The sequence below is a fragment of the Eptesicus fuscus genome, chromosome 21 (assembly GCF_027574615.1).
Source record: "Eptesicus fuscus isolate TK198812 chromosome 21, DD_ASM_mEF_20220401, whole genome shotgun sequence".
NCBI classification, from domain to species: domain Eukaryota; kingdom Metazoa; phylum Chordata; class Mammalia; order Chiroptera; family Vespertilionidae; genus Eptesicus; species Eptesicus fuscus.
The window spans coordinates 45,377,018-45,392,259 of NC_072493.1; the positions used below are offsets into that span (position 1 = coordinate 45,377,018).

The window sequence follows — 15,242 nt, forward strand, 5'->3', positions numbered from 1 at the left end:
AAGATATTCTCAGATGAGATTTAACAAGAACAAAAAAAGTTAGCTCTTAGTTATGATATATTTTTGTCTCTAGTTTATTAATGGTTGTTCTAATGTTCATTGTTTACTTTGCTAGCTTTGGGTGTACTTTCACTGTTTTTTTTTTTTTCCTAAAATATATTTTTATTGATTTTAGAGAGAGGAAAGGGGAGGGATAGAGAGACTGAAATATCAATGATGAGAGAGAATCATTGAGTAGCTGCCTGTTGCATGCTCCCTACTGGGGACAGAGCCCACAACCCAGTCTATGACCTGACCAGGTATTGAACTGTGACCTCCTGGTTCATAAGTTGACACTTGGATTTACTTTCTTGTTGTGTTTCCAGTTTTCTGAGGTGCAAGGTTAGGTTGTTTATTTGAGATCTTTTTTCTTCAAGTAGGAATTCACTGTGCTGAACTTTCTGCTTAGAATTGCATTTCCTGCATTTTATACATAAGCTTTGGTAGATTATATTTGCATTCACTTAACTCTATTTTTTTAAGATCTCTATTTTTTCTTTAACCCATTGATCCTTCAGGAGTGTGTGGTTCAATTTGAACATACTTGTGAGTTTTCCAGCATTCTTGAAACTAAAATTGATTTTTAGTTTCATATATTGTGACTAGATAAGGTACTGGATGTGATTTCTTCTCAAGGTTTGAGACTATTTTCTGTCCTGACATATGATCTGCTTAGGGAATGTTTCATGTGCGCTTGACAAGAATGATTCTCCTTGGATGGAATGTTCTATATATATTTATTCTGTTTCCTCTAAAGTCTAGTCCACCAGCCAATCAGGAGTGAGTATGCAAATTAACCCAACAAAGATGATGGCAGCTGCTCCGGGCCTCTCGGCAGCACGCATGCAGGCGCTGAGCGGTCAGGCAGGATGGGACAGTTGCTGTGAGGGGGGAGGGCAGTGGCAGAGGGAGCTACAGGAACGGCGCTCTGCCTGGACTGAAGACTGAAGGCGGCGGCCAGACCGAAGGCCTGGGTCCCAGGTGCCGGAGGAAAACTGGTGCCAGGAGCCAGGGGAAGGGCCTATTGCACAAATCTCTCCATGCAACGGGCCTCTCGTCATTAACATATTATGTTTTGATTGTTAGAATGGACGACTGGACACTCAGCATATTAGGCTTTTGTTATATAGTATTTTTACCTTTGAATATATCAGCAATAGTTTATTCATTTTTATGAATATTTTGTTATTTCTACTAAAGCTGGTACAAACATTTCTATATACCATATTTTCCAGCGTGTAAGACCCCCAACTTTTGAGAAGATTTTCCTGGGTTAAAAAGTCGTCTTATACGCTGGAAAATACGGTAATTCTTTGTATGGATATGAGTTTCATTTAACTATGTAAAAAATTCAATGCATAATCTAGATCCTTGTGTATTTAAATGTTTAAATTTACAAAGATTAGCATCTTGTGATCTATACTGATCATGGATGTTGTGGCTCAGTTGCTTAGGGCTGATCCCATACACCATAGAGTCATCAATTGGATTGCTGGGGTTGTGCCTGGGTTATGTGCTAGCTCCCTGGAATCAGGTATGCAAGAGGCAGCTGGTCAATGTTGCACTCTCAGGTTGTGTTTCTTTCCCTCTCCCTTTTCCTCTCTCCAAAAATGAACAAAATAGCCCGTGTTGCATGGCTTAGTCATTGAACTTTGCCCTATGAACCAGGAAGTCATGGTTCGATTCCTGGTCAAGGAAGATTCCCAAGTTACCAGCTCAAATCCCAGTGTGGGGTGTGCAGAAGGCAGCCCATCAATGATCCCCTCTCACCATTAGTGCTTTATTGACCTGAAGAGTGACTGCTTCTAGGAGACCAAGTAAAGGGACCCCAGCAATACTGGGGGCATTGGGTTCAGGAGGACGTCAGCAATGGGTCCCAAAGGAAATAAACCACTCAGTGAAATTTCTTCTGAACCCATAGATTTTAACACCCCGGTATGGACAAAAATGATGGCACTTACTAACCCTAGCAATGTCAGGGAGCCTGGCATGGCATGGTGAATTCTTACAAACTCCGAGGCTAACAGTAATCACATAGAATAGTTTGAAGTTAAAACTTTGTAAGTAGCCCTAACCGGTTTGGCTAAGTGGATAGAGTGTCGGCCTGCGGACTCAAGGGTCCTGGGTTCGATTCCGGTCAAGGGCATGTACCTTGGTTGCGGGCACATCCCCAGTAGGGGGTGTGCTGGAGGCAGCTGATCTATGTTTCTCTCTCATCGATGTTTCTAACTCTCTATCCCTCTCCCTTCCTCTCTGTAAAAAAATAAAACAAAATAAAAAAATAAAACTTTGTAAGTAAAAGTGAGTCACGAGGGCAGTTATGTCCTAGCCTTTTCATTCATTCAGCCAGCTTTCCGTGGTTCTGGGTGGTAGACGTTTTGTCTTTTAGTTGTGGTTTTGAAATTGTTGTGCGCAGCGGCAGTTTAGTTGTTTAACTTTGCCGCCATCTTGGTTCCTGGAGGCCGAGATTTTTCTTTTTCTTTTTTTTTTAATATATTTTATTGATTTTTTTTTACAGAGAGGAAGAGAGAGGATAGAGAGTTAGAAACATCGATGAGAGAGAAATATCAATCAGCTGCCTCCTGCACACCCCCTACTGGGGATGTGCCTGCAACCAAGGTACATGCCCTTGACCGGAATCGAACCTGGAACCCTTGAGTCCGCAGGCCGACGCTCTATCCACTGAGCCAAACCAGTTCGGCGAGATTTTTCTTTTTTTAAGGATGCATAGTATTCCCTGGTATAAATGTACCACAGCTTTTTTATCCACTCATCTACTGATGGGCACTTAGGCTGTTTTTAAACCTCAACTATTGTAAATTGTGCTGCTGTGAACATAGCAGTGCATACATTCTTTCTGATTGTTGTATTGGGTTTCATAGGGTATATTCCTGGAAGTGGATCACAGGCTCAAATGGCAGTTCCATATTTAATTTTTTGAGGAAACTCCATGTTTTCCATAATGCCTTCACCGGTCTGCATTCCTACCAGCAGTGTATAAGGGTTCCCTTTTTCCACATTGTCGTAAGTAATATATAGAAATGTTTTTAAATGCTTTAAAATGCCTAAAAATATTAAGAAGGTTTTAAAATGTTTACATTAACTTTCCTTGAAACTTAAAGTATGATATTAAGAACACATTCCCCACTGCTGTGAAACATGTATCCCTCATAGATAAAGATTTGAACTTCAGTAAATAACTCAGAGTGACTTGTCAAGATAACCTTTTGAGTGAGTGATGTATTCTCCCTAGATAACCACATGTAGCCCCTCGCCCTGTTTTCGATAAACGTGTGTGCATTGACCTAATTTATTGATAGCCACCTGGACTACTGCAGATGTGGTACAGGCTTTAAAATTGGGGATCCTGCCCTAGCCGGTTTGGCTCAGTGGAAGGAGCGTCGGCCTGCAGACTCAAGGGCCCCAGGTTCAATTCCAGTTCAAGGGCATGTACCTTGGTTGCGGGCACATCCCCAGTAGGGGGTGTGCAGGAGGCAGCTGATGGATGTTTCTCTCTCATCGATGTTTCTAACTCTCTAGCCCTCTCCCTTCCTCTCTGTAAAAAAAAATCAACAAAATATATCTTTTAAAAAATGGGGATTCCAACTAGCCCAGTGCTCGCCTGTCAAGAAGCCACGAAGGGACGTCCTTTTGTCAGTACTGCAAGCGATGCTGCTGCACACTCCTCTTCCTGCCAGTCCACAGCAGAACAGCTAGTCACTCCCAACTGAGACTCGACCCAGCTCTCGGGTGAGGAACGCCGGCCCCGTGCATCCAGACCAGCTCAGCTGCCGGACCCCAGAGGACAGCACCAACGGGATCCCCATTTAAGCCTGTACCCGCAGCACCAGGAATTGTGTGAGTAAGAAAGTGCTGTGTGATTTGCAACTGCATATGTTTCATGTAGTGTAATTCCTCTGGCAGTTAATTGAATTATTTTGTGTAGGCTTAAAATTTAAAGCTTCTGGTCTTTTTGGTCCTAAGCCTGCCCTCGGTCCTGTTTGCGTACAGTAGCCTCTTTGCTAGCAATTACTTGAATGTCCTCATGCCTGCGTGGTTGAAGTTTATCTCAAGGGACGCCTTAGAATAGATAAACACCCCAGATCCTTTCCCGGGATCTGCTTGGGACACACATCCTCGCCAGCACTTGTCCTTTGCTGATGGCAGCCATTCTGACAGTGGTGGGGTGGTGCCTAATTGTTGCTTTAACTTGCATCTCTCTGATGATCAGTGAAGGGGAGCATTTTTCCATGTTTTTTGGCCATCTTATTCACACTGCGGCCCAGGCAGAGCTGATGGCACTTCGGATGGCATCAGAAGCAGATGCTCTTAAGTATGAGAGTCTGTTTTGTGACATTAACTTTGTATAATGGGTTCAATGGAGACCGGATAGATCGAGTTAGAGACTTGAACAACCTCTGCAAGCTACATTTGGCCTGAAGGAGACAGATGCCTAAATAGCCTGAAGGAAGAAACAACGCCTGCCCTTCAGGAAGAGCAGATCCTGAAGAAAGATATGCAAAACCAGCTGCTAAAGGAAGCTACACAGGGGCCTCAGAAACAAACTTGCCCTGGAAATCACCTCCCCTGAAGGCGCTAGAGGGTCCTGAGTATACTTGGTGTGTTCTTGGGCTATTTGCTGTCAAAACCAGGTCTGGAGTCAGCTGAGGAAATACCAGATCCTGGCCTTGGAGCATAGGGACTACATTACCCAGAAGGCCGGGCGTGGAATGACAACAGGCTGAGCCAATGGAAGCTCAGAAAAGGCGTTTCCGTTTTTTTCCAGTTTTGGAGGGCGGGACCGGAAGTCCTAGTCGGATTTTGTATTCTCTCCGTTTCTTCTCTCGGGGGATTCAAGAGTTCCAGGTGGCAGACGCCAGTGGGGAAGGCTGGAGAGTGGTGTTCCCCGCCTCACAGCCCATGGTGGGAGCCTGCAGTGTTGCTCACAGCTCACACTTGGAATTGGAACGCAGAACTGAGCTACCGGACCGCGCCGGGCCTCGGACAGGGACCGCCATTCCCTGGGCGGCTGCTGCTCCCGTCGCTCCCGCCCCGCTCGGCCCACAGAGAGCAATGGCGGCGCCCGCGCTGAGGAGCTTCGCTGAGGTGAGTTCCTGTCCCCGGACCCCCACCGCCTCCTCACACCGAACAGGACCGCCCGGGTGCGGGCGCCTGTCACGTCCTGCAGCTCAGTCCGCGTGGAGGACCGTGAGGAAGGCGGAGGGGAGGGAGGAGCGTTGTGGCTTCTGAGGCACAGCCAGTGCAGGGCGGAGAGGACAGGGCTGACTGGCATCTGAGGTTCCCTGAGGGTGTGGGCTGTGAGGATTGGCGGACAGATCAGAGGCTGCAGGGAGGACGGCACAGCCTCATCGGGGCTTTCCCGGCTGTGGGGTCCCTCAGAGGCCGGGGGTGGTCCTGGACCCGGCTGGGAGACAAGCTTCTCTACATGCCATGTGCCAAGTTCATGGGTGAGTCCAGCGAGATCCAGTGTCATTGGAGCAGGAAGGGGGCAGAGCTGAGGGAGTGAACCTGGGACTGAAGATGGGAAGGGGTTAAAGGTTACCCAGTGGTGTGCACATCTGGAGGAAGTGTGAGCTGATTTAAAGGTGGAGAATAAGCTCGTCCTTGGCTTTGTCTTGGAGGCGTGATCTAGGAGACTGGGGTGGTACTGCCTAGAGCCAGGGAGGCATGGCCCAGAGCTTAAATGGCTTTGCTCTCTCCCCTCCCCTCCCCAATCCTTCCCACCCAACCCAGCTGCTCTGCTGAGGGCAATCCCAGTGAGTAATGGGACTGTGATGAGAGAGCAGCCTGCACTGGCATTAGGGCCTGGTGTCCACACTAACCGGGTGCCCTGGAGGAGGTTGAGGGGGGGAAGGTGTGTCAGGAGTAGGAGTGGGGGCTTCTCAGGGAGACAGTGCTGGTTTCCAAATGATCTCCATTCTGACAGGTTGGCGTGACCTTTGAGGACATTGCCCTGTACTTCTCCAGGGAGGAATGGAGCCTCCTTGATGAGGGTCAGAGACAGCTGTACCTGAATGTGATGCTGGAGAACTTTGAACTTGTATCCTCGCTGGGTAAGACCCTCACTCTCACCAGTGACCTGGACTTGGCTTTGGGATTTCCCAGGCCCCATCTCCCAGGGTGTGCTGTGTCCTCTCTTGTAGACTGTGGTTCTGCTTGACTTTCCAGTTTCCTGGGCAGTTGCTGTCCTGGGGAGGGTGGGTCTGTTTCCGCTGCTCCCTTCTTTCCTGAAGTCCCAGTTCTCCCCGCTGTACTACGTTCACAGGGAAGGACTTGTGGTTGGTAGTGTTGCAGGAAGCCTGAGGGATTCCACCTTGATCAGTGAGGAAATAATTTTCTGTATTCCTGTTGGTCATGTGTATATATTTTTGGAGGATTTTCTCTACATCCTTATCCTGTTTATTAACTGTATTTTTTTGGTTAAAGAGTCTTTTGACTACCTTGTATATTTTATATATTAATTGCTTATTACATACAGGAACACATATTTTTTTTCATGTGCTTAATTGTGCTTCACAGATACTGCTCTTCCAGGCCCACTTTTCTACAAAGTCCATGTTTTTGGGAACAGTGCAGTCAGCAGCTCTAGTGCCACCATTTTTCTAGCAAGCTCAGATGCTTGTTACTAGTGCCTAGCAAGAAAGTATTTTTAATGAAGTTATATAGCATTTGCTTTTGAGACAAAATCATTGCATTGTTACTAGCCTGCAGTGTAGTATTAACATACCTTTATTATTCACCATGAACTCCCAACTATTTGTGCGAATTTCTGTCTATATTGCAATATTTGCTTTATTATGCTGATCAGAACTGAATCCAGTGATTTCTTCATATGATTTGCGAGTATTTTCTCCAATCCTCTAGATTGCATTTCATTTTATTTTGTTTATTGCTTTGTGCTGTGAAGAAGCTTTTTTCTTTATTTGTTGTGATCTGGACTGTTTGTTTTGTCTATTTTGTCTGATGGTTTGTTTCACATCCAGAAAATCCTGTCCATAATAAACCTCCAAAACTTTTTCTCTAGGTTGGCTTGAAGGACTTTTGTTTTTTGTTGTTTTTTTATTTTATATTATTTTTGTTTTATTTATTTATTTATTTATTTATTTATTTATTTATTTTGAAGGACTTTTAAGTTTTAGCATTGGCATTTAATACTGTCATGCAGGTTGAGTTAAATTTTATCAGGAGTGTCCAGTATTGTTGTGTTTACATGTGAGTATTGATTTTTAGCAGCACCATTCATTGAAGAAACTATCTTTCTCTTCCTCTGTGTCTTGCAGCTTTGACAAAGATTATTTGAAAGTATGTGCCTGGGATTATTTCTTTGTTTTTTGTTCTTTTCTATTGATGTATGTGTCTGTGTTTCTCCAATAACACACTGTTTGCTTGCTTTCTCTTTGAAATAAATTGAAGTCAGGAAGTGGGATGCCACCAGCTTTGTTCTCACTCAAGATTGCTTTTGTTAGTGGATGTGTTTTCGTTCTATACATTTCAAGATTCTCTTCATTTCTTTGTAAAATACCATTGGAGTGATCATTGGAATTGCATTTAATCTGTAGATAGCTTTGTGTACTATAGTTATCTTCACGATATTTCTCAAATTCATGAACACAGGATGTCTTTTTTTAAAAAAATATTTTACTGATTTTTTACAGAGAGGAGGAGAGAGGGACAGAGAGTCAGAAACATCTGTGAGAGAGAAACATCGATCAGCTGCCTCCTGCACACCCCCCACTGGTTGCTGACTAGCCTTTCCGGCTTCCTGTCCACATCTATTAGTGAAACAGTGATTGGTTTCTGGCATTAGCTATTCTTGTATTTTGTCTTATGTCCTTTTTATGCTTGTTTTAATATTTATTGTTTCTTTCTTTTCCAACCTTTGGGTTTACTTTCTTGTTGTGTTTCTAATTTTCTGAGGTGCTAGTATTTTTTTTTTTTTTTTGAGATATTTTTTCATATTGTAGGCATTTATTTTTATAAAATTGGCTCTTAGAATTGCATTTTCTGAATTTTATACATGAGCTTTTGTAGGAGTCTTTTGATTTTCTGTGTCTCTAGAACTTTTTATGTTCTCTTTTTTTTATTTGGCTACCTTGGAATTCTTATTTATTTTTTATATTCAGTTTCAGATAGAGAGGAAGAGAGATGGAGAGGGCGGGAAAGAGAGGGAGAGGGAGAAGGGGGGAGGAGAGAGAGAGATATCAGTGTGAGGGGGAAACATCAATCCGTTGTCTAGACACATGTCCTAACTGGACATGCAACCTACATACTGATATGTGCCCTGACTGGAAATCTAATCTGAGACCCCTAGGGTCACAGGATGATACTCCAACCAACTGAGCCACACTGGCTAGGATATTCTGTGGGGGTTGTTTTTTTTTTAAATATATTTTTATTGATTTTTTACAGAGAGGAAGGGAGAGGGATAGAGAGCTAGAAACATCGATGAGAGAGAATCATCGACCAGCTGCCTCCTGCACACCCCCCACCGGGGATGTGCCCGCAACCAAGGTACATGCCCTTGACCGGAATCGAACCTGGGACCCTTGAGTCCACAGGCCGACGCTCTATCCACTGAGCCAAACCGGTTTCGGCAGGGGTTGTTTTTTTTAAATACATTTTTATTGATTTCAGAGAGGGAGATGGAAAGAGAGACAGAGAAATGTCAATGATGAGAGAGAATCATGATTGGCTGTCTCTTACATGCCCCCCCACTGGGGATTGATCTCACAACCTGGGCATGTGCCTTTGACTGGAATTGAATCTGGGACCCTAGTGTTGGAATCCAATCCGGGACCCTTCATCTGCATGACTATGCTTTAGCCACTGAGCCAAACCGGCCAGGGCCATTCCGTGTCTTTTAAGCACAAAATTTTCAGTATTTTTTCGAATAATAGGCCACTATGGTCAATGATAGAAGAAGCACAGTGGTTGATAGAGGTGACTCTGACCCTTGTTTTTGACTGTAGCTATCTTCAAATATGTTTGTTCACCTAGTCTTTCCAGTCATTTGTTCTATGCAGTTGTCCTTATTTGGTGTTCTGTATTACTGTTTGTCTTCATTGTATTGTTATTCCCATTTCCTGTGGGGTTTTTATTCATGGATAACTGTCTACTTACTCTGGGATGGGGGAAGATGCTCATATCTCTGATTCTGCTGATGTCACTCAAATAGCTCTTTTGCCTGTGATCTCATCTGTGCTGTGCTGTTGTACCACAGTGTTGACCATCCATCCTTTCACTGTTTCTTTTACGATTTTTATCATTTATCCGTGCAATGGCTCAACTGGGAATTTTTTTTTTTAATGAATCTTTATTGTTCAGATTACAATTGTTTCTCCTTTTCCCCCCCATATCTCCCCACCACCCAGTTCCCACCCCCTTCTCCCCTTACCTCCCCCCCTCTACTGTCCTTATCCATAGGTGTATGATTTTTGTCCAGTCTCTTCCTGTACTCCCCACACAGACACCCCTTTCCCCCTGAGAATTATCAGTCCACTCCCATTCTATGCCTCTGATTCTATTAAGTTCACCAGTTTATTCTGTTCCTCAGATTTTTAATTCACTTGACTTTTAGATTCACTTGTTGATAGATATGTATTTGTTGTTCATAATTTTTTATCTTCTTCTTTTTCCTCTTTTTAAAGAATACCTTTCAGCATTTCATATAATACTGGTTTGGTGGTGATGAACTCCTTTAGCTTTTTCTTATCTGTGAAGCTCTTTATCTGCCCTTCAATTCTGAATGATAGCTTTGCTGGGTAGAGTAGTCTTGGTTGTAGGTTCCTGCTATTCATCACTTTGAATATTTCTTGCCACTCCCGTCTGGCCTGCATGGTTTCTGTTGAGAAATTAGCTGATAATCGTATGGGAGCTTCCTTGTAGGTAGCTAACTGTTTTTCTCTTGCTGCTGGTAAGATTCTCTCTTTGTCTTTTGCCCTTGGCATTTTAATTATGATGTGTCTTGGTGTGGTCCTCTTTGGATTCCTTTTGTTTGGGGTTCTGTGCGCTTCCTGGACTTGTAAGTCTATTTCTTTCATCAGGTGGGGGAAGTTTTCATTCATTATTTCTTCAAATAGGTTTTCAGCATCTTGCTCTCTCTCTTCTTCTGGTACCCCCATAATTCTGATGTTGGTTAGCTTGAAGTTGTCCCAGAGACTTCTTACACTATCTTCAACTTTCTGAATTCTCTTCTCTTCATGCTTCTCTGGAGGAGTGTCCTTGGCCTCTTTGTATTCCAAATCTTTGAGTTGATGCTTGCGATCCTCTAGTCTGCTGTTGGGTCTCTGTATAATATTTTTTATCTCAGTCAGTGTATGTTTAATTTCTATTTGGTCCTTTTTCATATCCTCAAGGGTCTCATTGAATTTATAGGCCTTTTCCATGAAATTCTTGAAAAACCTTATAACCGTGGTTTTGAACTCTATGTCCAGTCGCTTGTTCTCCTCCATTTCTTTGGTTTGTGATCTGTTTTCTTGCCTCCTCATTTTCGCTGCTTCCCTGAATTGGTAGGGTAGCTTTGTGTACTAGGTGTCCTATTGGTTCAATGGGTCAGCCTCCCAGTTACTTGAGGTGGACACTCTTGGTGTACCCTTGTGTATTGTGTGTCCCCCAGCAGGAGCTACAGCAAGAACTAGTTTTCTCCTCCTTTGCTTGGGCGGTTTTGGAGCAGTCTGACTGGAGCTGCAGTTTATTTGGTTAAGGTGCCACAGAACAGGCCACTTATATGCAAAAGCCGATGTGTGGAGCCTGGGCGGGTTTGTAGAATGTGTGGGGCGGGGTCTCAGGGCGGGGCGGGGTCTCAGGATGTCACTAGGCTAGGGCGTGGCCAATAGCGGTGGCTGGCGTCAGCTGTCTCTGCCTTTTCACGTTTCCAAGTCCCTGCGCCCCGCGTTCCAGCGCAGTAAAACAATGATTGCTGGGCGCACCTCTGCAAAAAAGTCACTCTCACTTTCCGACCCAATGGCTGAGAGTCCAGCTTCTCCCCGTAGGTGTCTGGGTCCCCCGAGTGTCCCCAGAAACTGGATTTCAGAGTGATCACGAGCTTGTTTCCTTGTGGGTTGAAGAAAAACCGCGCACCCAGTCGCCCACCGCCAGCCCGATTCGCGCACCTCCGTACCTCTGCTTTTCAGCCTTTGTGCTCCTTTCTCCCCTTAGTTGTAAATCTACCACTCAGCCAGCTTTCCCGTGGTTCTGGGTGGTAGACGTTTTGTCTTTTAGTTGTATTTTTGAAATTGTTGTGCGAGGCAGCAGATTAGTTGTTTAACCATGCCGCCATCTTGGTTCCTCCTCAACTGGGAATTAAGTGGAAGAATCATTTCTGCATCACAGTAGAAACATGACTTTATGAATGACACAGTGGACCCGCAGGCAGTCTTGCCTGAGTAAAGGGCTGTTGGGGAGGTTTTTCCACGTGGGCTTTGTTACATTCATAACTAGGAACCTGTTTGGTTCAACAGTGTTTTGTTACCATTGCCCATTCCTCACTCAATTCTACTTGTTCTTACTTATTGTTGATACTTTGTCAACAACTCAGTTTTAATAGTGATCAGTGCTCACTCTACTTGGATTCCCAGTCCATGCATAACCTAACCTTGCTAAATTTTTCACCTCTCACAGGGGTGGAATCTCTCTTTAGTGCCCTCCACCATTGGTCCATACCTGCAGAGCCTTAGAGTGCACACCGATTGCTGTATTGAGGTAGAACATCACGTGCTCTAATAGAATTGATTTTTAGGTTTGAGCACATTCAAATTATTCTACACAGACTCACATCACCAGCATCAAAGGATCTAACAGAAGCCATTTGTGGAGGAACAACTAGCAGACCCTTCCTCTCTTCTTTGTGTCCCATCCTGTGCTTCTGTCCCTTCCTTGGGGAGATTTTCATCATTGACTGACCTTTGGGGCCAAGAAATGTATAACAGCCATTTCCTCAGAGTCTATGGAATCATGTCTAGTCATGACAGATAAACATTTGTAGTGAAGGTATAATGTCAGCATGTACTTCACCAGCGTTTTCTTTTGTTCAGGTTGCTGCTGTGAAGCAGAGAATGTGGAGACAGCGAATGAACAGAAGGTTTCAGTAAGAGTGTCACAGGCAAGGAATCCCAAGTTAGCCTTGTCTTCCCTGAAGAGCCATCCCTGTGAGAGTTGTGGGCTCGTCTTGGGAAACATTTTCCATGTGATGGAGCTGCAGGGAACACAACACGGACAGATACTGTTGAGGTGTGGGGCATGTGCAAAACAATTTTGTTTCAGTGCACAATTTTACCAGCAGCATGTGAGAGAGAAGATTTCCATTAGAGGCGTGGACAGGATATCACTTGCAAAGAGCTCCAGTTTCAAGGTGTCTCAGAATCATTTCACCTGTGGGGAGGTTGGACAGGGTATACCTACCTGGTCTGGACATCTCCACCTAACGGCTACTCAGACCAGGGACAGGCCAAAAGATATTTCGAAGAGTGAGGTAAAGTTTCAAAGGGGAGAAAAATACAACACAAGAAAAGAATATAACAAAGTCACTGGCTGCAATCACACGTTTATCCAGGACAAGTGTTTACATTCTGGAAGTCAGTGTTTTCTGTGCTGTGAATGTGGAAATTACTTAACCAAATCTTCTAGCTTTCATTATCAACAGAGTGTTCACACTGGAGAAAACCCTTATGAGTGCAGTGAATGTGGGAAAACTTTTACCAATAGCAGTGGTCTCCGTTGTCATCAGAGAGTTGACACCGGAGAAAGGCCTCATCAGTGCAGTGAATGTGGGAAATCTTCTATCAGTAACACTGCAATTCATGAACATCAACTTCACACTGCAGAAAGGCCTTATCAGTGCAGTGAATGTGGGAATTATTTTGCCAGTATCACTACCCTTAATCGTCACCAGAGAGTTCACACTGGAGAAAAGCCTTACACATGTAGTGAATGTGGGAAATCTTTTACGACGATGCATAGCCTTCATTGTCATCAGAGACTTCACACTGGAGAAAGTCCTTATGAGTGCAGTGACTGTGGGAAATCTTTTACCCGGAGCAGTAGCCTCTGTAATCATCAAAGTTTACACACTGGTGAAAGGCGTTATGTGTGCAGTGAATGTCCAAAATCTTTTACCACTAGCACTGATCTTTGTCGTCACCAGAGAGTTCACACCGGAGAAAAGCCGTATAAATGCAGTGAATGTGGGAAACGTTTTGCCAGTAGTAGTTGCCTTCGGTGTCATCAGAGAGTTCACACTGGAGAAAAGCCTTCTAAATGCAGTGAATGTGGGAAATCTTTTACCACTAGCAGTGATCTTCGTCGTCATCAGAGAGTTCATACTGGAGAAAAGCCTTATAAATGCAGTCAATGTGGGAAATCCTTTACCACTAGCAGTTATCTTCGTTGTCACCAGAGAGTTCACACTGGAGAAAAGCCTTATAAATGCAGTGAATGTGCGAAATCTTTTATGACTAGCAGTGAGGTTCGTCGTCATGAGAGAGTTCACACTGGAGAAAAGCCTTATAAATGCCGTGAATGTCCAAAATCTTTTACCACTTGGAATGGCCTCCATTATCATCAGCAATTTCACCCTGCAGAGAAGCCTTCCTAATGCAGTGAATGGGGGAAATATTTTACCCCTAAGACCTATCTTCATAGTCACCAGCGAGTTCATACAGGAGTAAAGGCTTATAAAAGCAGTGAATGTGGGAAATCTTTTACAAGTATCAATGGTCTCCCAATATCATCGGAGACTTCAATCTGCAGAAAGGCCTTATGAGTGCAATTAACATAAGATATCTCATTCAAATTCTAAATTTGTTCTGTACATATGTGTTCACATGTGGTACTTTTCTTAGATGTGTAGGATATGTTGTTTCTCAGGTCTTAACAGTAGGATAAAAGGTTGCAAAGTCTCATTTGCATTATATCATATATTTAAAAAATTTTTAAAATATATTTTATTGTTTTTTACAGAGAAGAAGGGAGAGGGATAGAGAGTCAGAAACATTGATGGGAGAGAAAGTTGGATCAGCTGCCTCCTGCACACCTCCCACTGGGGATGTGCCCGCAACCCAGGTACATGCCCTTGACCTGAATCGAACCAGCGACCTCTCAGTCTGCAGGCCGACACTCTATCCATTGAGCCAAACCAGTTAGGGCTATCTCATATATTTAAACACTTACAATATGTAAAGTCCCCACAAGTGTTTCTGCTGTCGTTTTTTTATAGTTGAACAATATGTGTCTATTTGCACTTTCTAACATACAGATGTGTTGCCATATCTGTCACTGCATATTTCTGTTGCTGAAGGTATTTCACTTGTACCTCCTGTAAGGTCCCTACAGATGGCATTGATTACCATCCTCATGTGCTCAGGGAAGCTAACTCAGTTGTCTGATTTGTTGAAGAAAATTAGGAATAGCTGATCCCTTAGGAATTCCTAATTCTTTCCACTCAGGAGTTGCCACGAAGAACTAATTAGTGTTGGCAAACTTCCAGTCTCATGCGTCTTTGCTTTCTAAAATAATGAAGGCTTTTTACTAAGACTTCTTTAATCTTGGGTGTTCTATTTACTATGTGGGTTAGTTTATAAGGAGATCTGGGCTCTCCAAGCATGATGAGGTGAAAAACGTTTATGAGGTCTCAAACATTCTTTGCCCTTGGGGGAACATTATGGTGCAGAAATTAGCTCAGCAGTTTTTGCCTAATTTACATTGCTGCCCATAATTTCCCAGGAAACACTGTGGACTCTAGTCCTCATGTGAAGATGGATGCTTTGAGACACAGAGATCACTCCCAAGAGGCGGTAGCTGTGACAACCTCAAGTATGTCTGAGAGCACTGTGAATTTTTGTTTTTGTTTTCAAGGGATGCTAAGACATTTGAAGGGCACCTCCTGCCCAGGTCTTGCAGAGGGCCCATGTGTCCTAATGCCTACATTTCCATGCGTGATGGTAACTGGATGGAGGACCATAGCAGTTAGTGGAAACCATTTCACTGCAGAACCACTGGCATAATTGGTGTTGGAGGTGAATGCACCTCATTAGATGGAATGTTCCTCATAGAAACGTGCATCCAGGAATGTTTCTGAGGAAAAGTGTATAGGAGTGTTGTACACACAGACCTGAGGATCTGAGGCATGTTATCTTCTGTGGACACAGTCATTGTCATTGATTATCATCAGGAGGTTTTGTGGATTT

General features: G+C 43.8%; 1 protein-coding gene across 1 annotated transcript; it reads left to right on the plus strand.

Moving 5' to 3' along the window:
- The first annotated feature begins 5,112 nt into the window (after positions 1-5,112).
- Positions 5,113-13,930, plus strand: LOC103305015 (zinc finger protein 239-like). The gene is made up of 2 exons (XM_054710037.1): positions 5,113-5,145; positions 12,785-13,930. Exons 1-2 carry the CDS (start codon positions 5,113-5,115, stop codon positions 13,649-13,651), a joined length of 900 nt encoding a protein of 299 aa, XP_054566012.1. The 3' UTR covers positions 13,652-13,930.
- Positions 13,931-15,242: the final 1,312 nt, after the last annotated feature.

Coding starts and splice junctions, on each gene's coding strand:
- LOC103305015 (XM_054710037.1), top strand. CDS start 5,113: ATGGCGGCGCCCGCGCTGAGGAGCTTCGCTGAG. Junction 5,146..12,784: donor CGCTGAGGAGCTTCGCTGAG/GTGAGTTCCTGT, acceptor CGTTGTCATCAG/AGAGTTGACACCGGAGAAAG.